Source organism: Silurus aristotelis (assembly GCF_946808225.1).
Source record: "Silurus aristotelis genome assembly, chromosome: 1".
NCBI classification, from domain to species: Eukaryota; Metazoa; Chordata; class Actinopteri; order Siluriformes; family Siluridae; genus Silurus; species Silurus aristotelis.
In genome coordinates this window covers 25,493,346-25,517,093 of record NC_139574.1, presented here as the reverse complement: position 1 = coordinate 25,517,093, position 23,748 = coordinate 25,493,346, and the positions used below count along the sequence as shown (strand labels likewise).

Here is a 23,748-nt window from a genome sequence, read left to right as displayed (position 1 = left end):
CTCTCTCTCTCTCTTTCTCTTAATTGCTCTCTGCTTTCTGTGTGTGTGTGTGTGTGTGTGTGAGAGAGAGAGAGAGAGAGAGAGAGAGAGAGAGAGAGAGAGAGAGAGAGAGAGAGAGGGAGAGTGTGATTGAAAAGTGTTGGGTAGATTTCTGAGGTAATTCAGCATTGCATTACATATTTAAAGCACTCATATTTAATATAATAGAATTAGACAGAAATTATGCCTGATTGCCTGATCAAGGGTCGTTTGCTGATTGGTGCCAATGTTGCTATTTTGGTTACATGCAGACTTTTCTGCCTTTTGTACCCATATTGTTTTCATATATATTCAATTTTTATTTTGCATTTTTTCATATACTCGATTTATAGTTTTCTGACTTTAAGCACAAAAGTCCTTATGAGTAATGCCCCAGTTATTTTTACATTAAATACAGATATTATAGTGCTTGGTAAAGTTTGTACCTATAGGGAATTAACCATATGAAGTTCACATCAGATGAGCTCAAGTCAATTATTTAGATTAATTATCCCAATAACAATGTAACAAGTAGATATTTTCATTTATCCCTCCCATTAGAGAAACTGTTACTTTATTTTGTTTGTGTTTTTACTGTAACATTTGCAATTAAAACCATCTGTGCCTAATCACAGCAAAAGTTCCGTTTGGTGCCCTGATGATTTACGTAAACACCATAATTACTTGAATACATTCACAAGAATATTTTTACAAGCTGCTCTGTCATCAGAAAATGTGTTAACAATAATTTAAAACTTGTCTGTTTGAGCAACTGGCTTAGCGCCAAGTAATGGGAACCTGTGGCTTTCTATGTTCATTTTTCCATGTGTTTAATAGACACTACAAATATGTGCATGTATGTCGAAAATATCTATTAATGATCAAATTTTACAGACTGGGCTTCATTGATATCAAAACACAATAAATTAAATAAATTAACTATTTACATTTTTTGTGTTGTAGTCTGATTACTGTTATCTGGCTTTATCAGTTAATGCTAAAAGTAAGACAAATATATGTAGCAAAGATACATTTACATCTATTAGAATATGTTTAATATATGAAAATAAAAAAGTGATTTTACAATTATATATCAGCACTTACTGTATATCCACATTATTATGTTTTACTGCTTACAGCAGAAATATAATCTTGAGCCTCAATAATTCAGTTGCTGGTGTTGTGGCACCAACTCTCCTTCTGTCAGTTAATGACTGCTGTCTCTTGTCCAGATTGTAGCTGTGTATAATGGTACAAAGAAACAGATGGAGACATTGCCTGGCATGGCCTTTTACTGGCCAGGAGGCAATGTTCCTCTTGACATGCCTGTCTGCGGTTTCAAGAATGATAACCCTGCGTGTATAGCACGTGAGTAATGCACTTTACTTTTCCACACTTATATGCTGCCTGTACTGATGGTGACAGTCTTATCACTAAATTGTTAGCATTCAGTCAATGTCTTTTCCTCCTTAGTATGCTTCTTCATAGCATGTTTATATGTATTCTTAGCTGCAATAAGCACATTTTACCTCTCCATTATTTTAGTGTTCTTTTTCATTCATTATGAATTCAATTAATTTTTCTCACACGCGTGAATTTTATTTTAGGGACCATCACAATGCACCAAATGGTGTCAATTGTCGTGTTCTTCATACTTGTCATCATCTTTACTGTCACCATCTTCATATACAGGTGAGTGCAATGTGGAGATAACTGATATTGGCATTACACTATAAACTCTGCATAAGATCTTGTCAGTTTTTTTAAGCATATCCATTTATGTATTTTTCTTTTTCACTTTTTCTCTATTTCCCATTCAGGAAGCTGAAGCTGGAGAAGGAGCTGGCTGCTCAGCTTTGGCGGATCTTCTGGGAGGATTTGCACATGAGCAATCTGGAGAAGGTGTTGCGCAGTGCAGGCAGCAAACTGACCCTTTCTCTGGTGAGTGATTAGGTGGTCCTTTTTTAAAAGTTTGTAAGATTGTCATTAAGGCTCATCATTCTCTCTCTCTCGCTTTCCATCTCTCTGTCTCTCCCCAAAGCGAGGATCAAACTACGGCTCTCTTCCAACTGCAGACGACAACTTCCATATGTTTGCTAAAACTGCCTACTTTAAGGTATACACACACACACACGCACTCACGCACTCACGCACGCACGCACACACACACACACACACACACACACACACACACACACACACACACACACACACACACTCGACTCACAAGCTCTAATTAATTATTGTTCCACTATTCTTCTGGGGTTAACCTTTGATACATTCAAGTTTTGATACACTCCACTGCTCATCTTTAACATGTTTATTACATCTCCAGGGAAACATTGTGGCTATTAAGTTTGTCAACAAGAAACGCATCGAACTGACCAGAAAAGTGCTGTTTGAACTAAAGCATGTGAGTCAAAATGTGACATTTTGCTTATGGGGAGAGAAAATGTTTTTCAATTGTTTCTGTAGATATGTCCTGCTTTATTAATGGGCTGTCTATCCATGAAGAGAAATCTCAGGTTTAAAAAAAATCTTGAGGTTTCTGAGGGTTAAAATGAACCTTAGAGTGTTAGCTGGAAATTTTGTTACTAAGAGTGTAATAAATGTTGTCCCTATATTCTCCATGCATAGGGAACTGTTTTGGGCAGGTGTAAATAAATGCTGTAATGTAAAAATGCTTTAAAAAATATATATTTCAATTGGTCATTTTTATCGATTTTCTAACAGCAAAAATTTACAAAACTAAGAAAAATTTAAATCACTTTATTATTTGGTGGGACTACCCGTTGGCTTTCAATTCTTACACTTACACAAAAGGGAATATTATTGGTATTATTATTGTTATTATTATTGGTATTATTATTGTTGTTATTATTATTATTATTATTACTACTATACCTTTTACTCAAAGCTTGTTACATTTACTTTCTTTCTTTGTTATTCAGATACGTGATGTGCAGAACGATCATGTAACTCGCTTTATTGGGGCATGCATCGACCCTCCCAACATCTGCATCGTCACAGAATACTGCCTACGCGGCAGTCTGCAGGTACAATCAAGTCAAGTCAAGTTCATTTCTATAGCGCTTTTCACAGCAGACATTGTCTCAAAGCAGCTTTACAGAATTTTAAGCGTTAAGGTGAATGGTGTGCATTTATCCCTGATGAGCAAGCCATGGTGACTGTGGCAAGGAAAAACTCCCTTAGATCCAGCCTTCCCTCTTCACAACACAGGAAATAAAAACAAATGTCCAGATCTGAGTGCTTCATCTTTCGCCACAAGCCTCATAATGCTGTTTGTCAGTTTAATGGTTGCGATGTTGTCTGCAGTAAATGGAAAAATGTCTGCATGAGCAATAATCATTACATACAGTAATGGTATTATTTTTTACAATGACTCCTCACGAACAGAAGTAATAGGAACCTGGTATAAGAGTTTGGGTTTTTTTGTGCAATCCGTGCCTGTTTGACTTAACTAATAAAAAAGGTGCCAAATTTAGTGTCAGTCTAGAGATGAGGAGTTAGCGAATATAAATATTCAAAAGAAAACTCCCAGAGTGCTTACATATAAATAATCTTCACAAAAGCAAACTAGAAATGATCACATGCATTATTTAAGCAACAAATGCAATTAGTCAACCAGCTCTTTAATCCCTGAACATTGGCCACAAGGCAGGAATGAATGCAGAACAAGCCAGCCAGTTACCATGTACACACACACGTTCACAAACTCATTCCAATCTATAAGGCCAAATTTAGAGTAGTCAGTTTACCTAATGTTTTAGGGAGATTGAAGGAAACGTGCAGGGCAAATAATAAAAATGGTCACTAATTATACTGAAAAATTCATGAATTAATATGATTCTGTATTCCATATTAAAGGTGCTACTTTGTTCAAACCGGGGATGGGTGATATCTGAAAATTATTATAATCAATAGAAAATTACCCCCACCCCATGTCCGAGTCTGTTTTCTGCAGAGTCGTCATGGTAACATTTTAATCACTAGTGGTGTTTGTTTCCTATTTTTATCTACCCCACTCCCATTCTCATCCTTCACATTGGCCAGAGCAGAGTGCAGAGAAAATATATAAAGAAAGACACTGAAGTACACAGTTGACTTAATTTATTTAACATTACAATAGATCTTGTAATTGTATAATTCAGAAGTTATATAGTTTGTAGTAATGAAATGCCCTTATTTGATCTGAGCACTCAGGAGGTTATAGCTAGGATTTTCTAGTTTATATGAAGCCTGTAACAGTAACCTGATTATTCTGAATATTTAATTTGAATAAGCTATTTAACTGATTTCTATGATATTAAAATTTGCAAAGGATTAGGATCATTAATATCTAATTACATTGTCATCTTTTGCCACTAGAACACATGATGACACCTGATGTAACTCATAATGCTTGTCATTATAACTGGACATCAATAATTATGCCAGTACAGGACATCACATACAACATTTTATGTATAGCTACATCTATTTATTAATTCAGTCAACTATACTGTATATGTGTCTGTATATAAATATACTGTATATGTATTTCTTTTATAAACAGCAATCTGGAAATCACAGTGATTGCAAAGCATAAAATAAAACCTTTAAAAGAGGCTTATTCCATAGTCTCCTGTGGTGTTCAGTAATTTATAGCATCTATATTGAATTGCTTACCAAAGGAAAGGATGGACTATAAGGACAGGATGTTCTGTACTGTTCTTCCTGAAGATTTCTAAACTGATCTCTTTGTCCAGATAAATACAGCACAGATCTGCTGCACTGAATGACCTCTATTAACATTACAGATACAATTAAATCTCTTGTGAAATATTCTAGAACTTTAATTAAATGAAAAGGCGAAATAACAATGAATGGTCATCCCTACCATCTTTTTGTTTGTGTTTAGGACATTCTGGAGAATGAGAGCATCACACTCGACTGGATGTTTAAATATTCTATGATCAATGACATTGTCAAGGTGAAAAATGTTTTTGTTGTTGTTCCATTTTTCCCTTTTTTTTTGTTTAAGATTAACACATATGATTTACTAATGGCAGCAAGTAGTTTAGATGTACAGGTAACCTAATGTCGAATTACAAGCAATATTCTTCTGTCATGCTTAGTAGGTTTTTGAAAAGAAAGTGTTTCTATTTTTTTTCTCTTTATAGGGAATGGCCTTTCTTCATAACAGCGTGATTGTGTCCCATGGTAATTTGAAGTCCTCGAACTGTGTAGTGGATAACCGCTTTGTGCTGAAAATCACAGACTATGGGCTATCAAGCTTCAAGTCTGACTCCAACATCGAAGACGCTCATTCCTACTATGCACGTATGTCTGCGAGTGTTTATACATGATGTCAGCAATTCTTTTTGGAGCATTCTATGTCATGTAAAATGAACACTGAACAACAGAATATAATTTAACTTTTGCTAAGTAGCTAAATAATGTATAATTAATATTCCTTTTTACACTTTAATCTGTTGCTCAGAAAAGAAATAGTAATGAGTCATAAGCAAGATAACATTTAAACATCTTTGACTCAAGTTACTTGTAATGTCACACTCCACATTAGTGTTTAATGGCTCATTCAAAGTCTTAAACTCTTAGGACTTGAGGAAAATTAAGGTTTTTTTTTACCTAGCTTAATAGGTTTAAATGTTACCATTTCATTGTGACAGTAGAGCACAGTAATTTACTGTACTGTACAAGGTCCATCCAGGGTCTAATCTTACAATAGACTTTTGAACATGTACCAATTCATTTATACTGATTGAAAAAGTCATTATTAATTTTTCATTATTAGTTAAATAAGAAGGGGGAAAAAAAACAAAAGGACACAAAAGCAATTATTGTTGGTGTAGTTTGACGCAATCTAATGAGTAATTATTAGATTACTTTATACAGCGATAATATTTTACTCTATGTTAAATAACAAAAAAAATACATTGTTAGTCATAGATAACAGGAAGCATTTGCTATATAACACTCCGTTCAATTAATTCTTGTTATTGAAATAATCATGCACAAGCATTATATCATCGTATTTACTATAGCAGGAAAATCAGAGCTGCACTGTATAAAACTCATTTAAGAATTACCAGATGTGTTGTCATATCATACTTAGAGCAGTAGATTATAGCAGCCACTGTGTGATCTGTTTGTTCCCCGTTTTGGTGTAGGGAGGTTGTGGACAGCTCCAGAATTGTTGAGGATGAGCAGCCCTCCTGCAGCCGGCACACAGAAAGGAGATGTCTACAGCTTTGGCATAATTCTGCAGGAGGTGGCACACCGCAAGGGTGCTTTCTACTTAGAGGAAGAGACACTCAGTCCTAAAGGTCAGTCAGAGCAGCTATGAAGACCCTTAACTTTAAACATTTGCTTTTAAATCTACAGCCACTAAGACAAGATGAGAAGACCTCTAGTTTGAGCTAGATAGGAATCTACTCTTTAAGACTTGTGTTAACAGATACCTATTAAGTATTCTACCTGGATTTGTTTTGTTGTTAGCAATATCTAATGGTGATGCTAATGCTCTTTTAGGTTGAACATTTTCTATAAAAGTAGATCAGATATCAAGAGACTAGTGATTATGGACCTACTGAGTGACATGCTTGTCTTTCCAGGGATCACATTTCATTGCAATTGGAGTGGGTTCAATGTTGAGCTGGGTAGATTTTAAATGCACGGAAATAGTGCTGATCTATGAACTTGTTACATGGCACCTTTGTGACAGTTGACTCCATCTTCAACTCAGATTATAGGCTTTATTCCAGTCTCTTCGATCTTCTGTCTCTCAGTCTGTATGTCTCTGTTTCTTCTGCCAATTACACTTAAAGATGCTTTGAATGAGCATTAATGGGGAAAAGCTTTTTCTTCTTCCTGTCCATAAGAGGAGGTCATGATTCACTCACTCAAACACACACACACACACACACACACACACACACACACACACACACACACACACACACACACACACACACACAAAGCAATTAGCCTCAATTTACTACTTCACCACAACCCTACTACCATCTAATGGTTATGTATCTACATTGAAACATCCTCTTAGTCATCTAAATAGGGAGGATGTGAGTTTACTCCTTTGCTGCATTATTGTACATATTATGTAAAACTTAATTAACAAATTCTTATTTCATGATTTAGTTACAGTACTGTGGCTATAATTACAGTACATAACTAAATCAATAGATCAAATTTAGCTATGTTATAAGGTGTGGAACTATGACACATCAGTTTGTACTGGACCAGTAGGGACATTTTTTGTAATTGAAGCTGCTCGGTTTTAGATTTCCAGAGTATAGAAAGTTCAGTTTAGGCTATTATCTTTTTGTCTTTGAAAAAAAGGTTTAATATGTACAATATAAACCAAAGTGATGCAGAAATTGCAACATCTTTTGTGTGCTTTTGATTAAACATCTGTTAGGGCATAAGATATCCTTCTATTTGTTTACCTTTCCATTAAGGTTTTCAGTGTTGTGATGGACCCAGAACCCGAGAAGTCTGTGAACAAGGCAGGAATGGTCTTTGCATAGTATTTTGGACAAATGCAGGACATGGAAAAGCACACACTAATTTATATCTAGGGGCAATTCTAAGTAGCCATTTTACGTACTGAAATGTTTTTAGGAGGAAATCACAAGCTGTACTGTATGTAGTTATTATGCCAAGTTGTTATGCAAAGTCTGCTGAAAATGTAGCATATTCCATAAACTGGCAAATCAGTATTATATTGATGTTTTTCATATGGATTAATTGGTGTTTTTACTGTTTAATATTATGCTCAGTGGGAGATACAGGGATTAAGGTCATCTTGGAGATAACATTACATGTTAAAGCCATTCATGAAAATGTCTTTGATTCTAAAAATGTCACGGTGAAGCGCAAAGGTCAAGTTCCTTGTTACTGCAAGAAAACAGAGTATTAGGTTCAGCTGCCTGTGCTAAATCAGGCTTTCAGTTATGTGCCCTACCTGACATTGACACTTCACTGATGGTATCAGGCAGTGAGGCTTGTAATTTACCATTGTAACACACACACACATCAAACACACACACACATCAAACACACTCATTTTGACACTCAGATATGCAAATTTACACATTTATTACACAGACATTAAATCTTAAGTAAGGTGCTATTACTGATCGAGCGAATGAGCAAAGATAATAAGGGGGATTGAGGCAATTGTTTACTCAAGTGCTCCTCATTATTCACACCTGATTTTGTCATACCCATTTCATTCATGAAGCTGACAGCAACAGCATATGGCTCTTATCATAATGGAATTAAGGTTGGAGATGCTCACAGAATGTGAGGAGAGTGATAATCTAAATATATGGGAAAAAAAGATTGGTGAGGAGAAGATCTCACTGCAGTCTGACTGGATACAGATGAAACTTTCACATGAAAATCATTTACAATAAGAATTTGGGCTAAATGTATTATGACATCATTTAGGCATTTTTTCATCATGACTCAATGGCAAGCTGTAAATGCTATCGAAAATAGTTTGCAAAGGTTTAGAGGGCAGAAGATTGAATGAAAAATTATATTAGCCTGTTAATAAGGAAACAGATGAGAATGTCAAATCTTGGTTTAAAATAAAATGTAAAAAAAAAAAAAAGACTGTTACTCCACACCTTTTCAGATATTCTATTGAATTCAAACTTTTCATCTGATTCTTGGCTGTGAAAGAAAGTCTTTAGACGTTCTTTAACTTGTCATTACATGATAATATTTCAGGAAAATAGAAATAAGTTTTCTTGGATTCCGCCCTCTCTCTCTCTCTCTCTCTCTCTCTCTCTCTCTCTCTCTCTCTCTCTCTCTCTCTCTCTCTCTCTCTCTGTCACACATGTATAGAGATAGTAGACCGTGTTGCTCTGGGTGAATGTCCATACCTGCGGCCAGCTATTAACACCCAGGCCCATAGTGAGGAGTTGGGACTCCTGATGCAGCGCTGCTGGGCAGAAGAGCCTGCAGAAAGACCAGAGTTCAGCCACATTAAAGTACTTCTGCGCAAACAGAACAGGTATTGGCCTCATTTTTACACAAAAACAATATTTCTTAATTTACATGATCTCCAGATTATCTCTGCATCTTCCAGTAATACTATTGTATAGTCTGCGGTGGACAAAGTACAGTAAAGGAAAAAAAAGTATTTGTTTCCCTGCTGATTTTATACGTTTGCTCACTGACAAAAGAAATGATCAGTCAATAATTTTAATGGTAGGTTTATTTGAAAAATCTTAATGGGAATGTGCTCCTAATCTCAGCTCGTTACCTGTATAAAAGACACCTGTCCACAGAAGCAATCAATCAATCAGATTCCAAGCTCTCCACCATTGCCAAGATGTCATGGACAAGATTGTGGACATACACAAGGCTGGAATGAGCTACAAGACCATCACCAAGCAGCTTGGTGAGAAGGTGACAACAGTTGGTGCGATTACTTGACTTCTTATTGATTACTTGATTACTTGCAAATGAAAGAAACACAAACTAACTGTCAGTCTCCCTCAGTCTGGGAATCCATGCAAGATCTCACCTTGTGGAGTTTCAATGATCATGAGAACGGTAGGGAATCAGCGAAGAACTACATGGGAGGATCTTGTCAATGATCTCAAGGCAGCTGGGACCATAGTTACCAAGAAAACAATTGGTAACACACTATGCCATGGACTGAAATCCTGCAGCGCCCACATGGTCCCCCCGCTCAAAAAAGCACATGCACAGGACTGTCTGAAGTTTGCCAATGAGCATCTGAATGATTCAGAGGACAACTGGGTGAAAGTGTTGTGGTCAGATCGAACTCTTTGGCATCAACTCAACTCGGAGAAATGCTGCCTATGACCCCGAATACTTATTTCACCTATTAAAATGCAAATCAAATGCGTTTTTCTGGATTTTTTGTTGTTATTCTGTCTCTCACTGTTGAAATAAACCTACCATTAGAATTATAAAATTATAATTGTTTCTGTCAGTGAGCAAACGTACAATATCAGCAGGGGATCAAATATTTTTTCCCTCACTGTACACAAACTATGTACTTGAGTTAAAGTAGAGATACACTAGGTAAAATATTACTTCAGTAAAAGTGAAAGTACTCCATTTAAACTTTCATTTGAGTAAAAGTAATAAAAAGTACCGTATTTTTCGGACTATAAGCCGCTACTTTTTTCCTACGTTTTTAAAAATATTTGTAAAATTCAGTTTTCAGCGGCTTATATATTGGTGCGCTTTATAGTCCGAAAATTACGGTATTAGCCTTTAGATGTACCTAAGTATCCAAAGTACTCTTTGCTTAATTAACTTAAGTTATGTGAAAATACTCTCATTTTAATCATAGCACATTAATCTATTAATAGAATCATATTAATGAGTCAAAAACTGATTCATGTAAAATTATTATGAGCCCAAAACAAAAATGCATAAATAAGGCCATGGGTGCTTTGGCAAGGAATTTCTTCCATCATTTATAACTTCCACAATGTTCTGCTTGCTTTTAAACTGATGCTGAACTGTGTGTGTGTGCTTAGTAAAAACCACCAAATGGCAATCACTCTGTTTAAAACAGAGTGGGTGCTCTACCAGTTAAGTTTTTATCCGCTTATAAATAAAAAGAAACGACTGATTTCGCAAAATGTAGGTGAGTAAAAAGTAAGATATTAGACTTTGAAATGTAGTGAAGTAAAAGTAAAAGTCTTCCCAAATGGAAATACTTCAATAAAGTACAGATTTGTTTTCATTGAGTAAAAGACAGGAAGTGCAGCTGGAGGTAGCAGAGCTGAAGATGTTGAGGTTTACATTGTGAGTGATGAGGAAGAGGAAGACCAAGGATGTGGTGAGAGAAGACATGCAGGTAGTTGGGTTGAAAGAGGCAGATGTTGAGGGCAGGGGGGTATGGAGACGGATGATCCCCTAAAGGGAGCAGCAGTAAGAAGAAGAAGAAGAAGGAAGAAAGTACAGACACGTGAAAAAACTACTTAAATACAGTAACTAATTACATTGACTTAATTACTCACCACCACTGTGTATGGTTCACTTCTTGCCATTGTTAAAGGGCTATACAAATAAAAATGAATTGTATTAAATTAAATTGAATTCCAGGTGCATGTCAGATATTGTGTTTTTCATCATAACACATCTTAAAAAGTGTTTTTAAACTCAAAATTTACCATCTTTGCCAACACACATAACATTACTCTGCTGTTCACCTTCTTCCCTCTTGTTTTCTTTTTTGTCTCAGGGAGCACAGCAGGGATATCCTGGATAACCTGCTCTCTCGGATGGAGCAGTATGCTAATAATCTTGAAGAGCTGGTGGAAGAGAGGACTCAGGCGTACCTGGAAGAGAAGCGCAAGGCAGAAGCACTACTCTACCAGATACTGCCCCAGTTAGTCATTACCATGGATATCACTATAGATGCTTAACCACAGCAGGAAACTACATAACCTGAGTTATCAGATAATTACTATTATTGATTAGACATATATAAACATAATAATATTGCTCTACCTAACAACAAACCTAATTGAACAAATACAAGTTGAATAGTATCAACTCCCTTTATCATAAAATGTCAGAAATACATTTTACTAAGGTTCCACAATGGTGTAGGTGCTTGGTGACTATACATTTACTTGCCCCAAAATGAATGCATGTACAAATATGTGTCCGCCTTTTAAGGGGATAATCCTGCCTCCTTCCCAATGGAACTTACTAAAGTTTATTCATGATCTTTACTACTACTCTACTAGTAGTCAGACTACTTTTCTGGTAGTATAAGTTGAAAGAAGCAACAAAAAAGCAAAGGTTAATCAAAAATGTAAACATTTATGTGTTTAATCGCAAACAAACAAAAAAACAATAAATTTATCAATAAATAAAGGTTAGCTCAATCATAATCCTAATGTGTTCCATGTGTTATAAAGGAAGCCAAAGTATAAGCATATTTTATTAGGTTGGAATAATTTGTGTATATATATATATATATATATATATATATATATATATATATATATATATATATATATATATATATATATATATATATATATATATATATATATAGTAAACTAGTAACTCCTGCCCCAAGGTAAACTCCTGCCCCAAGGTCTCAGTAAATCAAGCCATTAGGATGTCAAATGAATTTTTTATTTTTTTTGCATTTCCAAATTAGTTTTGAAAACTCCTTAAAATAACATAAACCATAATTTTCTACATGGTTGGCATCTATACAAAGAACCGTTGGCCCCAATCCCAATTTACACCTTGCACACAATAAGAGGATGAGTGGGTGTGATGTTGAATTACATGCTGTGGTACTAATATTTGTGTTAAATTATTCTTGTGTATTAAATCAAAGCTATTTTTTTCTATGCAGCTCAGTGGCAGAGCAGCTGAAGAGAGGGGAGACAGTGCAGGCTGAGGCTTTCGACTCAGTCACCATCTACTTCAGTGACGTTGTAGGTTTTACTGCCCTGTCTGCGGAAAGCACACCACTGCAGGTATACAACTTAAACTAAAGCTACTATATTATTATTGACCTCCTTGTCACCATTGTACTGTTAATATTTTTATTTTCTTATGTAGAATATTGTTAGTTTTTTCGATCCACATGGTGAATGTCTATATAGTTAGGAATAATGTATAAAATACGCTATGCAGCTTGTATTTTATCAACCGCCTTAAAAAAGGTGTAAAAAATCATTAATATAATGATTTGCTGTTTCTTTCTCATATTTAGGTGGTGACTCTTTTAAATGATCTCTACACTTGTTTTGATGCTATTATTGACAACTTTGATGTTTACAAGGTATTTCTTATGCACCACTCTCCTTTCTTCAATCAAGCATTCAATCAAGCAAATTGCTAACTTATTCTTCTGCAAACAACTACATCAAAATATAGGCAAACTGCAGCATTGTAGATTGTATATTAGTGTGTTATGTAATGATGATTTACTTATTTAGAAAAAAAATGTATTGTACTGCTGTCTAATTTCTTGACTCCATGCATATGCGGGTTGTCCTGAAGGTGGAGACAATTGGTGATGCCTACATGGTTGTCTCTGGTCTGCCAGTCCGTAATGGAAAGATGCATGCATGTGAGATTGCACGCATGTCCCTTGCTCTGCTCGAGGCTGTCAAAACATTTAAGATTAGTTATCGACCGGATCAGCAGCTCAAACTGCGCATCGGCATCCACAGCGGTGAGCAAAAGACAAAACCAAAAGCTTTTTTTATGTACTTAACTGTCAAGAAAACTGCCAACAAACTGCCTTTTACTATTTAAAATCTCTTTGTGTGTGTTTGTTTGTGTGTGTGTGTCTGTGTGTGTCTGTGTGTCTGTGTGTGTGTGTGTGTGTGTGTGTGTGTGTGTGTGTGTGTGTGTGTGTGTGTGTTTGTGTGTTTTCAGGCCCTGTATGTGCTGGTGTAGTAGGACTAAAGATGCCCCGGTACTGTTTATTTGGAGACACAGTAAACACATCATCACGTATGGAGTCCACCGGCGAGCGTAAGTTATGTAATACTGTGAGCTTCCAAATTTCCACTTAAAATGTACGTAGATTTTGTTTAAGTAGAAGAGTACCAAACGTTCTTAACCATGTACTAAATATTTACAATTGATTTTGTTTTTATGCATATTATTTGCATGCTTATTTGAGACATTGACACCTTATAAATATTTTTATTTCAATATAAAAGCCTCTCTTTGATTGGCTAAATGACAGTTGGTAGCCTGTGATATCAAAGAGTAATGTTTCTCCCTAATTAGGTCATGTGAGAATTTCCAGCACTAATCAGCTCTCCATTATCAAACAATAGCTACTGACTAGGTTGGGTTTGAAGGCTAGGGCTACTTCCTCTAAAGATGTGCAAAGCCAGCTATCCACATCCTTTCAAACTACTGCTCATGCTATGTCAGAGGGCAGCATTACAAACTCAGAAAAAAGCTTTATCTAGTTGCTTTTACATATGTGAGCTCACATATGCCCAAGAATGAGCTTTGTGATTAAGTATGCAACCCCACCCCGAACCGAGTGCATAGCCCTTTTTGGTCCCTTAGCTTTAATCCATGGATATCTTTAGTATCATCAACTCTTGATTTCCTTTTATTTTTATGAATCAATTTTTTTCTTTGTATCATCGTGCTTTTATTAATGTGATTTTGTATAGTTTATTAAATAGGGGAAATGGCATAATAAGGGAATATAAATTCCCTTATCATTTTAAAGCCAGTTTTGCATAATTGCTTAAAGCATGTGTGTCATAGAAGTATGTCATATATGAGTCTGCAATAGCATTTGAATCAAACTCTTAATAAGCTGCCTGAATCTCTAAAAAATAAAAGTCAGTGCTACTTTAACTGTAGACAATTTCATTGCATAAAATCATTGCATTGATTTTAAATACGTATTTCAAATATAAAATAGAATTTTGTAATTTGTATTTGATAGGGTGGATGAAAATGGCTTTATATGTAGTGATTTGTATTTTTGTAGTTTTTAAATATTGTTAAATACTTTGTAAGATGATGACCATAAAAAATGGGGCCACTAATTGATGCCTACTCAGTACTTAGCCCAAACTCGTTGAGATCAGAACAGAAAATTGATTCATATGAAAGAAAGTGGTCAAGGTTAGAAATGTGCAGGCTGCCAGCTTTAAAATAGGTGTCCAATGATAAATTAATATTTGATTGCAGAATAATGTACCCTCATTGAAGTAGATGTTTAGTAGGATAATCATTTTGCATACCACTGCATGAATGACTGCCTGACACATAATATATTAGTTTATTTATGATAAACAATAAAATAATTAATGTTAGAAAACAATTGCTTGTTTGGCTTGTTATATATATATATATATATATATATATATAAAATGGCATATTTTTGCAGCCTTGAGGATCCATGTGTCATCAGCCACACATGATGTGCTCCAGGAATTTAACTGCTTCCAGCTGGAGCTAAGAGGAGATGTGGAAATGAAGGGCAAGGGGAAGATGAGGACCTACTGGCTGCTGGGAGAGACAAAGAGCAGTGAGTGAATGGAGTCTGGTGCTGAACAGGACCCAGACAGTGCACCTAAATCCCCCAGCCCAAATTCCCACTCTCCTTTTGCACAATCCATCACATTCCAGTATACAGCATTGTTGGAATTTAACTCTTTTCTACCAATGAAAAAACAGATATTTTGTACACTGTGACCACCCTCATTAGTATTTTGCTTTTATAAAATAAACTTGTAAAACCATTAAAATCTTGCGTAGTCATGTAAATCTGGTAATGTACAGTATATGTATCTCAATGTTATGAGTCTGTTGATTGATATTACCATAACTTACAGGATACAAAGTCTTTTTACTTTTATTGGGATTAAATAAACTTTTGTACTGCAAAATTAATGATCAATTGATTTCAAATGTTTGATATCTGTATTTTCTTATAGAACATGCAGTGGTTATTTTCTTTGCTCTTGTTCAGCCATTTTTGACAGTAGATCTGAATTAATTCTCCATATCTCAGTTTTTTTTGTCAGCATTGTATCCAATAAAATATACCAGCTTCATGCGCAGAAGAGAAAAGGTAGTCAAGGTGAAATTGTAAACAGTGCAGCTGATTTTATTTTTGTTAAGTGTAAGAGAATCATTTGACAATGCTCACACAGTGTATCGCACAGTGAGCAGAAAAGACATTTGTCTTTCAGTTTCTTTTAAAATACACACTGTTAATCACAGCTGTAACTATTCTGTGGGATAACAGTTAAACTATATTTAGATTATATTTACAACTGAAATGCATGATACACTATTGCAATGTTTTAACAAATGTCATTTGTTTTCTAAAAAAATATTTAATGCTGAGCAATATATGTTTTTGATATTGATGTTTCAAAGTGTTATCTCTTTTAGATAATAAAAAAGAAATCACAAATGTGATACTGTTTTAGATGGAACTCTACAGACCCTGGTTATAATCCCAGAATATCACTTGATTATTATTATTTTATTATTATTATCATTGTTGTTGTTGTTGTTATTTGCAAAACCTCCCTCTTCAGAAATAGGAAAACTTTGCTCAAAAAACAGACATTTTCACTGCATTTACATTATTTACTACTTTTTTAGAATATTAGGATGGCCTTGCATGCTCTAAGTTCATGGGGAAGTTGTTGGAGCTTTACATTTTTATCCAGTCAGTAATCTGCAGTGATATCCTGTGTTTTTAGGTAGTAATTATTGTTTATGGTTTTATAATGAAACTTTACACATCTCTGTAACACCAAGTGCAAAGTCATAACAACATATTATGTATTATACTCTGTGCTGGATAACATTGCAATAATAGCACACTATGTTGTTGCTAACTCCATCCTAGTGCACTTGATTTAATGTCTGTGTTTTTTCAATTACACATTTCCACTAATTAGTAAGAGGCTAAAATTGTCTATAATATGTGATGAGGGAGTATTTATGTGATACAACTCCATCTGTTGGATGTAAGAGGACTAGATTATGAGTTTAAATTAGATTGAGTCTTAAGAAGGGGCCGTGGATCGGTACCAGGCCGTGACTCATTTGAAAGAATAAAAACATTTGGGATAAAATTTTATTACCATGTTATCTAATTTTGCGGTCTGCATGGCTTTTTTTTTTTATACATACGTAAAAAGACAGCAACTGAATCCTCACCCAGTTTTCAGAATTAGAGCCACATTTGTTGTTCAGTAAGTTAAACTGAGTACAGGTGTATAGGTATAGGTGTACAGTATGCTCTATACAGTACAATCTTCACAGATTTTGAACACCTACTAAATTTCCTAACCAACATATTTGCTTATCATCACATAACATTGTCTGAAGATGTCCTGGTCATCAGACAAGTTATCAGTTATATAATGTCCAAAGTATTTAACCTTGTCACATACTTTAAGGACAATACCAGAGACAGAAAAGTCAGGAAATCAAAGTTCCCTATCCTCCCTACTCCTGATAATCATAATATAATTTTTTTTTTTACATTTTTTCTATTACCTACTTTAAATGGAGCAGACACATGATTACCAATTTTACATACATTAACTGATGATCATAATATAAAGCCAGAATTCTCACTAAACACTTAGGAAAACCTCTGTCGTGTAGCTTACAGAATAATTTTTCATGATTTACACGATCAACGGCTTTAGATGAATCAATAAAACATAAAAATTGTGGAATTTCTCCTAATATACAAATCTCCTTTAGAGCAAAAATACACATATCCGTATTATGTTTAGATTGAAAACCGAACTTATTATCAGAAGTCAAAACAAACTGTGCCAACTTGTTTATTAAAATTCTCTTAAAAACTTTGGATACAATACTGGCCGAGGCTATAGGCCGATAATTATCTATACTATTATTTTCCCAGCTTTATCTTTTATAATAGGCACTAACATAACATCAGATAGAATCAGGTAAAATGCCATGAACTAAAAACTCAGTAAAATAAATAAAAAAAATTTTTTCTGCTTGCAAATTTTAAATGCTCAGCAGATAACTTATCCATACCACATGCCTTATTGTTTTTTAACCTTATGATTGCATCACAAATCTCTTGTGGTAAAACAAACACATCATTATTTTAAATATTTCCCACTACTAAGGGGGTACTTTTAACACAATTAAAGAGCTCATAGTAATGATTTTTTCCACAGCTGATTAATGTTCTCTGCTCCACATACCCCATTAATATTTGTTGGCAAATTTTTAATTTTATTATTATTTATTTATTTCTAAAAATCATTTGAATTGTTATTTTGCAGTTTCCTTGCAAGTGATTCAGCCCTCATTGTGTTTTCATTCCTCTTAATATAATGAAGAGCATATTTAAAGTTAGCATTTGCTCTTTTCTTTTATTCAAATAAAGGACCATATTTATGTCTACCAGACTAAGCCCAAACTTTAAAAGACTGTTTAGCCTTAGCATAGAGCTCTTCAACATAATCCAAAGTGGCCTAGCTTTAAACCCCCTGGTCTTGTGCAAGGGACTGCTTGAGGCAAAAAGGCATTCCACAATATTATCATAAACATAGAAAGAAACATAACTCTAAACCATGCATCTTTTGGTAAATTGATAATTCTCAACAACGTGTCTGTCTCTGCACAATATACTCCAAGATCCTCCTCAGTCACATAAGACCTCTCTATTCTCACTAATGTTGTTACTCCCTGACAGGAGAGTAGGTAAATGATCCAAATGTATAGTTATTGTAAAAGACACATGAGCAGTTGTGGCAAATTCATAATTAATCCTCATGGCTTCCAAAGGAATCATGTGCATCAGCTGTACAAATGCAGTCGTTTAACCATAAAGTTGTATGCTACGCCTCGCTAATATACAGTGGTGTGAAAAAATGTTAGCCCCTTCATGATTTCTTATTTTTTTGCATGTTTGTCACACTTTAATGTTTCAAATCACTAAACACGTTTTCACACAGGGCCATGTAGTTTTGGATTTTGTTCTTCCTCAAAATCCAAAACTACATGGCCCTGTGTGAAAAAGTGTTTGCCCCTAAACCTCATAACTGGTTGGGCCGCCCTTAGCAGCTACAACTGCAATCAAGTGTTTGTGATAACTTGCATTGAGTCTGTTACAGCGCTGTGGAGGAATTATGGTTCACTCATTTATGCAGAATTTTGTAATTCAGCCACATTGGAGGGTTTTCGAGCATGAACCACCTTTTTAAAGTCATGCCACAGCATCTCAATGTGATTCAGGTCAGGACTTTGACTAGGCCACTCCAAAGTCTTCATTTTGTTTTTCTTCAGCCATTCAGAGGTGGACTTGCTGGTGTGTTTTGGATCATTGTCCTGCTGCAGATCCCAAGTTCGCTTCAGCATAGCAGATGGCCAGACATTCTCCTTCAGGATTTTTTGGTTAACAGCAGAATTCATGGTTCCATTTATCACAGCAAGTCTTCCAGGTCCTGGAGCAGCAAAACAGCCCCAGACCATCTACCATATTTTACTGTTGGTATTATTTTCTTTTTCTGAAATGCGGTGTTACTTTTACACCAGACATAAACCTTCCAAAAGGTTAAACTTTTGTCTCGTCAGTCCACGGAGTATTTTCCCAAAAGTCTTGGGGATCATCAAGATGTTTTCTGGCAAAACTGAGATGAGCCTTTATGTTCTTTTTGCTTAGCAGCGGTTTTTGTCTTGGAACTCAGATCATTTTTGCCCAGTCTCTTTCTTATGGTGGAGTCATAAACACTGACCTTAACTGAGCAAGTGAGACCTGCGGTTCTTTGGATGTTGTTGTTGGGTCTTTTGTGAGCTCTTGAATGAGTCGTCGCTGTGCTCTTGGGGTATTTTTGGTCGGTCGGCCACTCCAGGGAATGGTTTCCACTGTTCATGTTTTTGCCATTTGTGGTTCGCTGGAGTCCCAAAGCTTTAGAAACGGCTTTATAATCTTTTTCAGACTGATAGCTCTCAATTACTTTTTTTCTCATTTGTTTTTGCATTTCTTTGGATCTCAGCATGCTGTCTAGCTTTTGGGGATCTTTTGGTCTACTTCCCTTTGTCAGGCAGGTCCTATTTAAGAGATTTCTTGATTGCGAACAGGTGTGGCAATAATCAGGCCTGGGTGTGGCAAGAGAAATTTAACTCAGGTGTGATAAACCACAGTTATAAGAGGGGGCAAACACTTTTTCAAACAAGGCCATGTAGTTTTGGACTTTGTTTTCTCTCAATAATAAAAACCTTAATTTAAAAACTACATGTTGTGTTCGTTTGTGTTATCTTTGACTAATATTTAAATTAGTTTGATGATCTGAAACATTAAAGTGTGACAAACATGCAAAAAATTAGGAAATCAGGACAAACACTTTTTCACACCACTATATGCATAGCTATTGACAAGTAAATGCACTCTGCTAGACAGAATTAACCCATTATTAGAACATAACTGCTTCAAATCTTTGGCAAATCATTGTTAGTTTTTTGCCTCATCAGCTTCAATTATTCTCATTCTCATTTGTTGCTAGTGTCTGGTTTTTTTCCCATTGACTCTCATTATACCTAAAATTTTGAATTAAGCCACCATGATATTTTATATGCATGCATTTTTGAAAGTTAGTAGTGCCCAATAATTGGGAAAAGGTTAAATTTGCGTTTTTAGCTGTTGACTACCAAATGGCGCCACGAGACCATGAAATAGAGCTGTGGATAGAAAGCTTAGTTTCTGGCTTTCCTATGGAGTTTTCTATGGAGTATTATAGTATGTTTTGTGTGTGTGTGTGTGTGTGTGTGTGTGTGTGTGTGTGTGTGTGTGTGTGTGTGTGTGTGTTGTGTGTGTGTGTGTGTGTGTGTGCGTGCGTGAGAGAGTGAGTGAGGGTGACCTTTTCTCACTGACCTTGATGTATCATTTATTGATATTCTTTATTATTTTTACTGTAAAAAATCTACTCCAGTTTAGATTTATGAACATAATTTATTGCAACAACAACAAAATGCAACAACAATCTTCAAAATAAAAAATAAAAAGAACAAAACTGTAAATGGATAGATTGAGAGGATAGATGAAGAACTAAATTATATTTAGACACATTTCTCTTTTGTGTGTGTGTCTAGTTTTGCCAGCATCCCTTGCAGCAAATCACTTGGTGATCTTTACAAGTAAATCCACCACAAGTGCAGATTTATCATTGTTTTATTGCAGCACTTCCATGTTCCCTTTTGAACTGCTAAGCTAAAGCTTCAGTAAAAAATTATCTTGTCTAGTTTGTTGACACTTCTCTTGCAGCGGTTGTAGTCAGTGACGATTTCATGTTTGCTCTTAGGTCCCACTGTCACTGCTGCCTCATGGTGGCTTGTACGCAAAAGAATCAAATTCCTCCCCATTTGGGAATGTAATTAACAGCCAACTGTTGCTGGTAAAAGACAGAGGAGTCTTCCTCTAACCTGCAGTAGGTTGGGTTGTTGTTGAATTTGAGGATTAGGATGCCGTTACAAAATCTGGATCTGACTCTTTTGAGACAGTGGTGTCTGAAGGAGATCAGAATTCTGCAGCTCGCTGGGGTCAGGCTGCATAATTTAATCCAAAACCTCTTCAGTAGTGAAGGCTTTCTTCATGTTGCTTGCTGCTCTTTTCATTGCTAAATGAGCAGCAGGATGGCATGCAAATGTCTAATTCCACTTACCTTGTTTTTGTTTAGTCTGTACATCCCACCACCCAAAGGCAGCAGGTGCGTAAATGAGCTGAGGACCTGAGTGTATCTTTTTGCGTGCTGATTATATTAAATCAAATACATAGAAATCTATGCTTGAGTTTGGTATTGTTTGACCAGGTTTGACCAGGTTTGACCATTGATTTTTCTAAAAAAGACTTCCAGACATAGTTTTGGAAGATTGATAGTACAGTAATACCCTGCTTTACCGCACTCCAAATCTCGTGCCCCCAGTTTAAAGCGGAAACGCATAAACTGGGGTTGTGCTCTGTTGCACTTTGTTGCCTCCATGTGGTTCCATGGTGTAATGGTTAGCACTCTGGACTCTGAATCCAGCGATCCGAGTTCAAATCTCGGTGGGACCTGAGTGTATCTTTATGCGTGCAGATTATCAGAGTCAAATACATAGAAAATGTAAGCTTGAGTTTGGTATTGTTTGGTCAGGTCTCTTGCCCCGCAGTCATTCTGAAAAACACTTTTAGACACAGTTTTGGAAGATTGATAGTACAGTAATCCCCTGCTTTACCGCACTCCAAATCTCGTGCCCCCAGTTTATCGCGGAAATGCATTTGTCACATAACTAATTTGATTCGCTGATTTTCTCTCACAGATAGCATGATAGACTAAAAAACGTATAGGGAATTGTTTTTATGGAGTTTTAAGATGAAATTATGACATTTCTTAATAAAAATATAATTATTAATTATAAAATTAAGTAAAATGTTTATACAGTATGGTGTGTATACATAAAATACTGTACAGCGTTTATCATACCCAGTGGCGGGCCATTTTTTTTACCTGGTCCTTCAGTGAGGAGTTACTCAACTTAATCCACCTCTTAATACCACCACTATCGTGTTGCGATTATAAAAACCATCAATACTATACAAAAACGCAATATAACAACGTGTGGCATTACAAAGAGAGGCATTTCACATATGCAGGGTGAATACCATGTTACTAAAGCAAGAAACCCAGATGATTTACTTAATTTAAATTTACAAGAATATATTGTCCCCATGGTCTATGTTGGGTATGGTTTAACAACACACAATAAGCAGCAGGAAATAAGAGTTCAATAGAAACATTTATAAATAAACCCTAAAAATGTCTGCTGGCACAAAGAGAGAGAGTTTTTATTTTTGCTTTTATCCCAACTCTTGTTTATGATGTTTCTCAAATGTGCTGATTCATTCCCCGTTTCTGATGTAGATACTGGGTGACTGTCGGAGGAGTGCCGCCTCCATGTGGTTCCATGGTGTAATGGTTAGCACTCTGGACTCTGAATCCAGCGATCCGAGTTCAAATCTCGGTGGGACCTGAGTGTATCTTTTTGCGTGCTGATTATATTAAATCAAATACATAGAAATCTATGCTTGAGTTTGGTATTGTTTGACCAGGTTTGACCAGGTTTGACCATTGATTTTTCTAAAAAAGACTTCCAGACATAGTTTGGGAAGATTGATAGTACAGTAATACCCTGCTTTACCGCACTCCAAATCTCGTGCCCCCAGTTTAAAGCGGAAACGCATAAACTGGGGTTGTGCTCTGTTGCGCTTTGTTGCCTCCATGTGGTTCCATGGTGTAATGGTTAGCACTCTGGACTCTGAATCCAGCGATCCGAGTTCAAATCTCGGTGGGACCTAAGTGTATCTTTATGCGTGCAGATTATCAGAGTCAAATACATAGAAGGACTCTTCTGGAAAAGACTTTTAGACACAGTTTTGGAAGATGAATAGTACAGTAATCCCCTGCTTTAACGCGCTCCAAATCTAGTGCCCCCACTTTATCTCGGAAACGCATTTGCCACATAACTAATTTGTTTCGCTGTTTTTCAAGATAGACCAAAACAACTTATAGGGAATTGTTTTTATGGAGCTTTAAGTTGAAATAATGAAATTTCTTAATCAAAATCTAATTATGAATAATAAAATTAAGTAAAATGTTTACATACATTACGGTATTTATACATAAAATACTGTACAGAGTTTATCATATATTCACATAAGAGACAAGGAACACGCAGTGTTTGCGAAAGTGTGGTGCGGTGATGCTGAAAATATACACATAGTGACACTTCAACCAATAAACAAGCAGAGAAACTACACATAGGCAATGCTACTACAGAACTGTATACTGTACAGTACATGTACTCTATAAATGTGATACAGTGTGCTGTGTTTCTACAAATTTACACAAAATTCATCTCGCTATATTCTGGCAAAAAAAAATTCTGTGTGTGTATAAACTGTGTGTGAGGATGATTTACGGCTTAAACAATAAACAAAAAAAAAGCATTTTTAGGGTGGTGTCCGTTTATCGCGGTTTATGGAACGTAACCACCGCGATAAACGGGTTATTACTGTACTGTTATACCCTATGTGATTAATTTTAATTCATTAAAACCCAAGTAGCTTTAAATGATCAGTAGGTCCGTTTGTTAATATAATATATTGGCAAAGTTATTCACCATCCA

At 35.6% G+C, this 23,748-nt stretch overlaps 1 protein-coding gene across 4 annotated transcripts in view; it reads left to right on the top strand.

The window, feature by feature from the left end:
• npr1b (natriuretic peptide receptor 1b) overlaps positions 1 to 15,941 on the top strand; it is a 41,275-nt gene extending 25,334 nt beyond the window's left edge. For all 4 annotated transcript variants that reach the window (XM_083556054.1, XM_083556051.1, XM_083556052.1 and 1 more), the window contains 16 exons: positions 1,251 to 1,386; positions 1,626 to 1,710; positions 1,839 to 1,959; positions 2,060 to 2,134; positions 2,354 to 2,431; positions 2,970 to 3,074; positions 4,940 to 5,011; positions 5,202 to 5,361; positions 6,213 to 6,368; positions 8,914 to 9,082; positions 11,300 to 11,446; positions 12,437 to 12,560; positions 12,800 to 12,868; positions 13,090 to 13,264; positions 13,471 to 13,569; positions 14,960 to 15,941. In XM_083556054.1, the coding sequence (XP_083412180.1) occupies positions 1,251 to 1,386; positions 1,626 to 1,710; positions 1,839 to 1,959; positions 2,060 to 2,134; positions 2,354 to 2,431; positions 2,970 to 3,074; positions 4,940 to 5,011; positions 5,202 to 5,361; positions 6,213 to 6,368; positions 8,914 to 9,082; positions 11,300 to 11,446; positions 12,437 to 12,560; positions 12,800 to 12,868; positions 13,090 to 13,264; positions 13,471 to 13,569; positions 14,960 to 15,108 (1,920 nt within the window). In that variant the 3' untranslated portion in view covers positions 15,109 to 15,941. The remainder of the gene's footprint in view (positions 1 to 1,250; positions 1,387 to 1,625; positions 1,711 to 1,838; positions 1,960 to 2,059; positions 2,135 to 2,353; positions 2,432 to 2,969; positions 3,075 to 4,939; positions 5,012 to 5,201; positions 5,362 to 6,212; positions 6,369 to 8,913; positions 9,083 to 11,299; positions 11,447 to 12,436; positions 12,561 to 12,799; positions 12,869 to 13,089; positions 13,265 to 13,470; positions 13,570 to 14,959) is intronic.
• Positions 15,942 to 23,748: the final 7,807 nt, after the last annotated feature.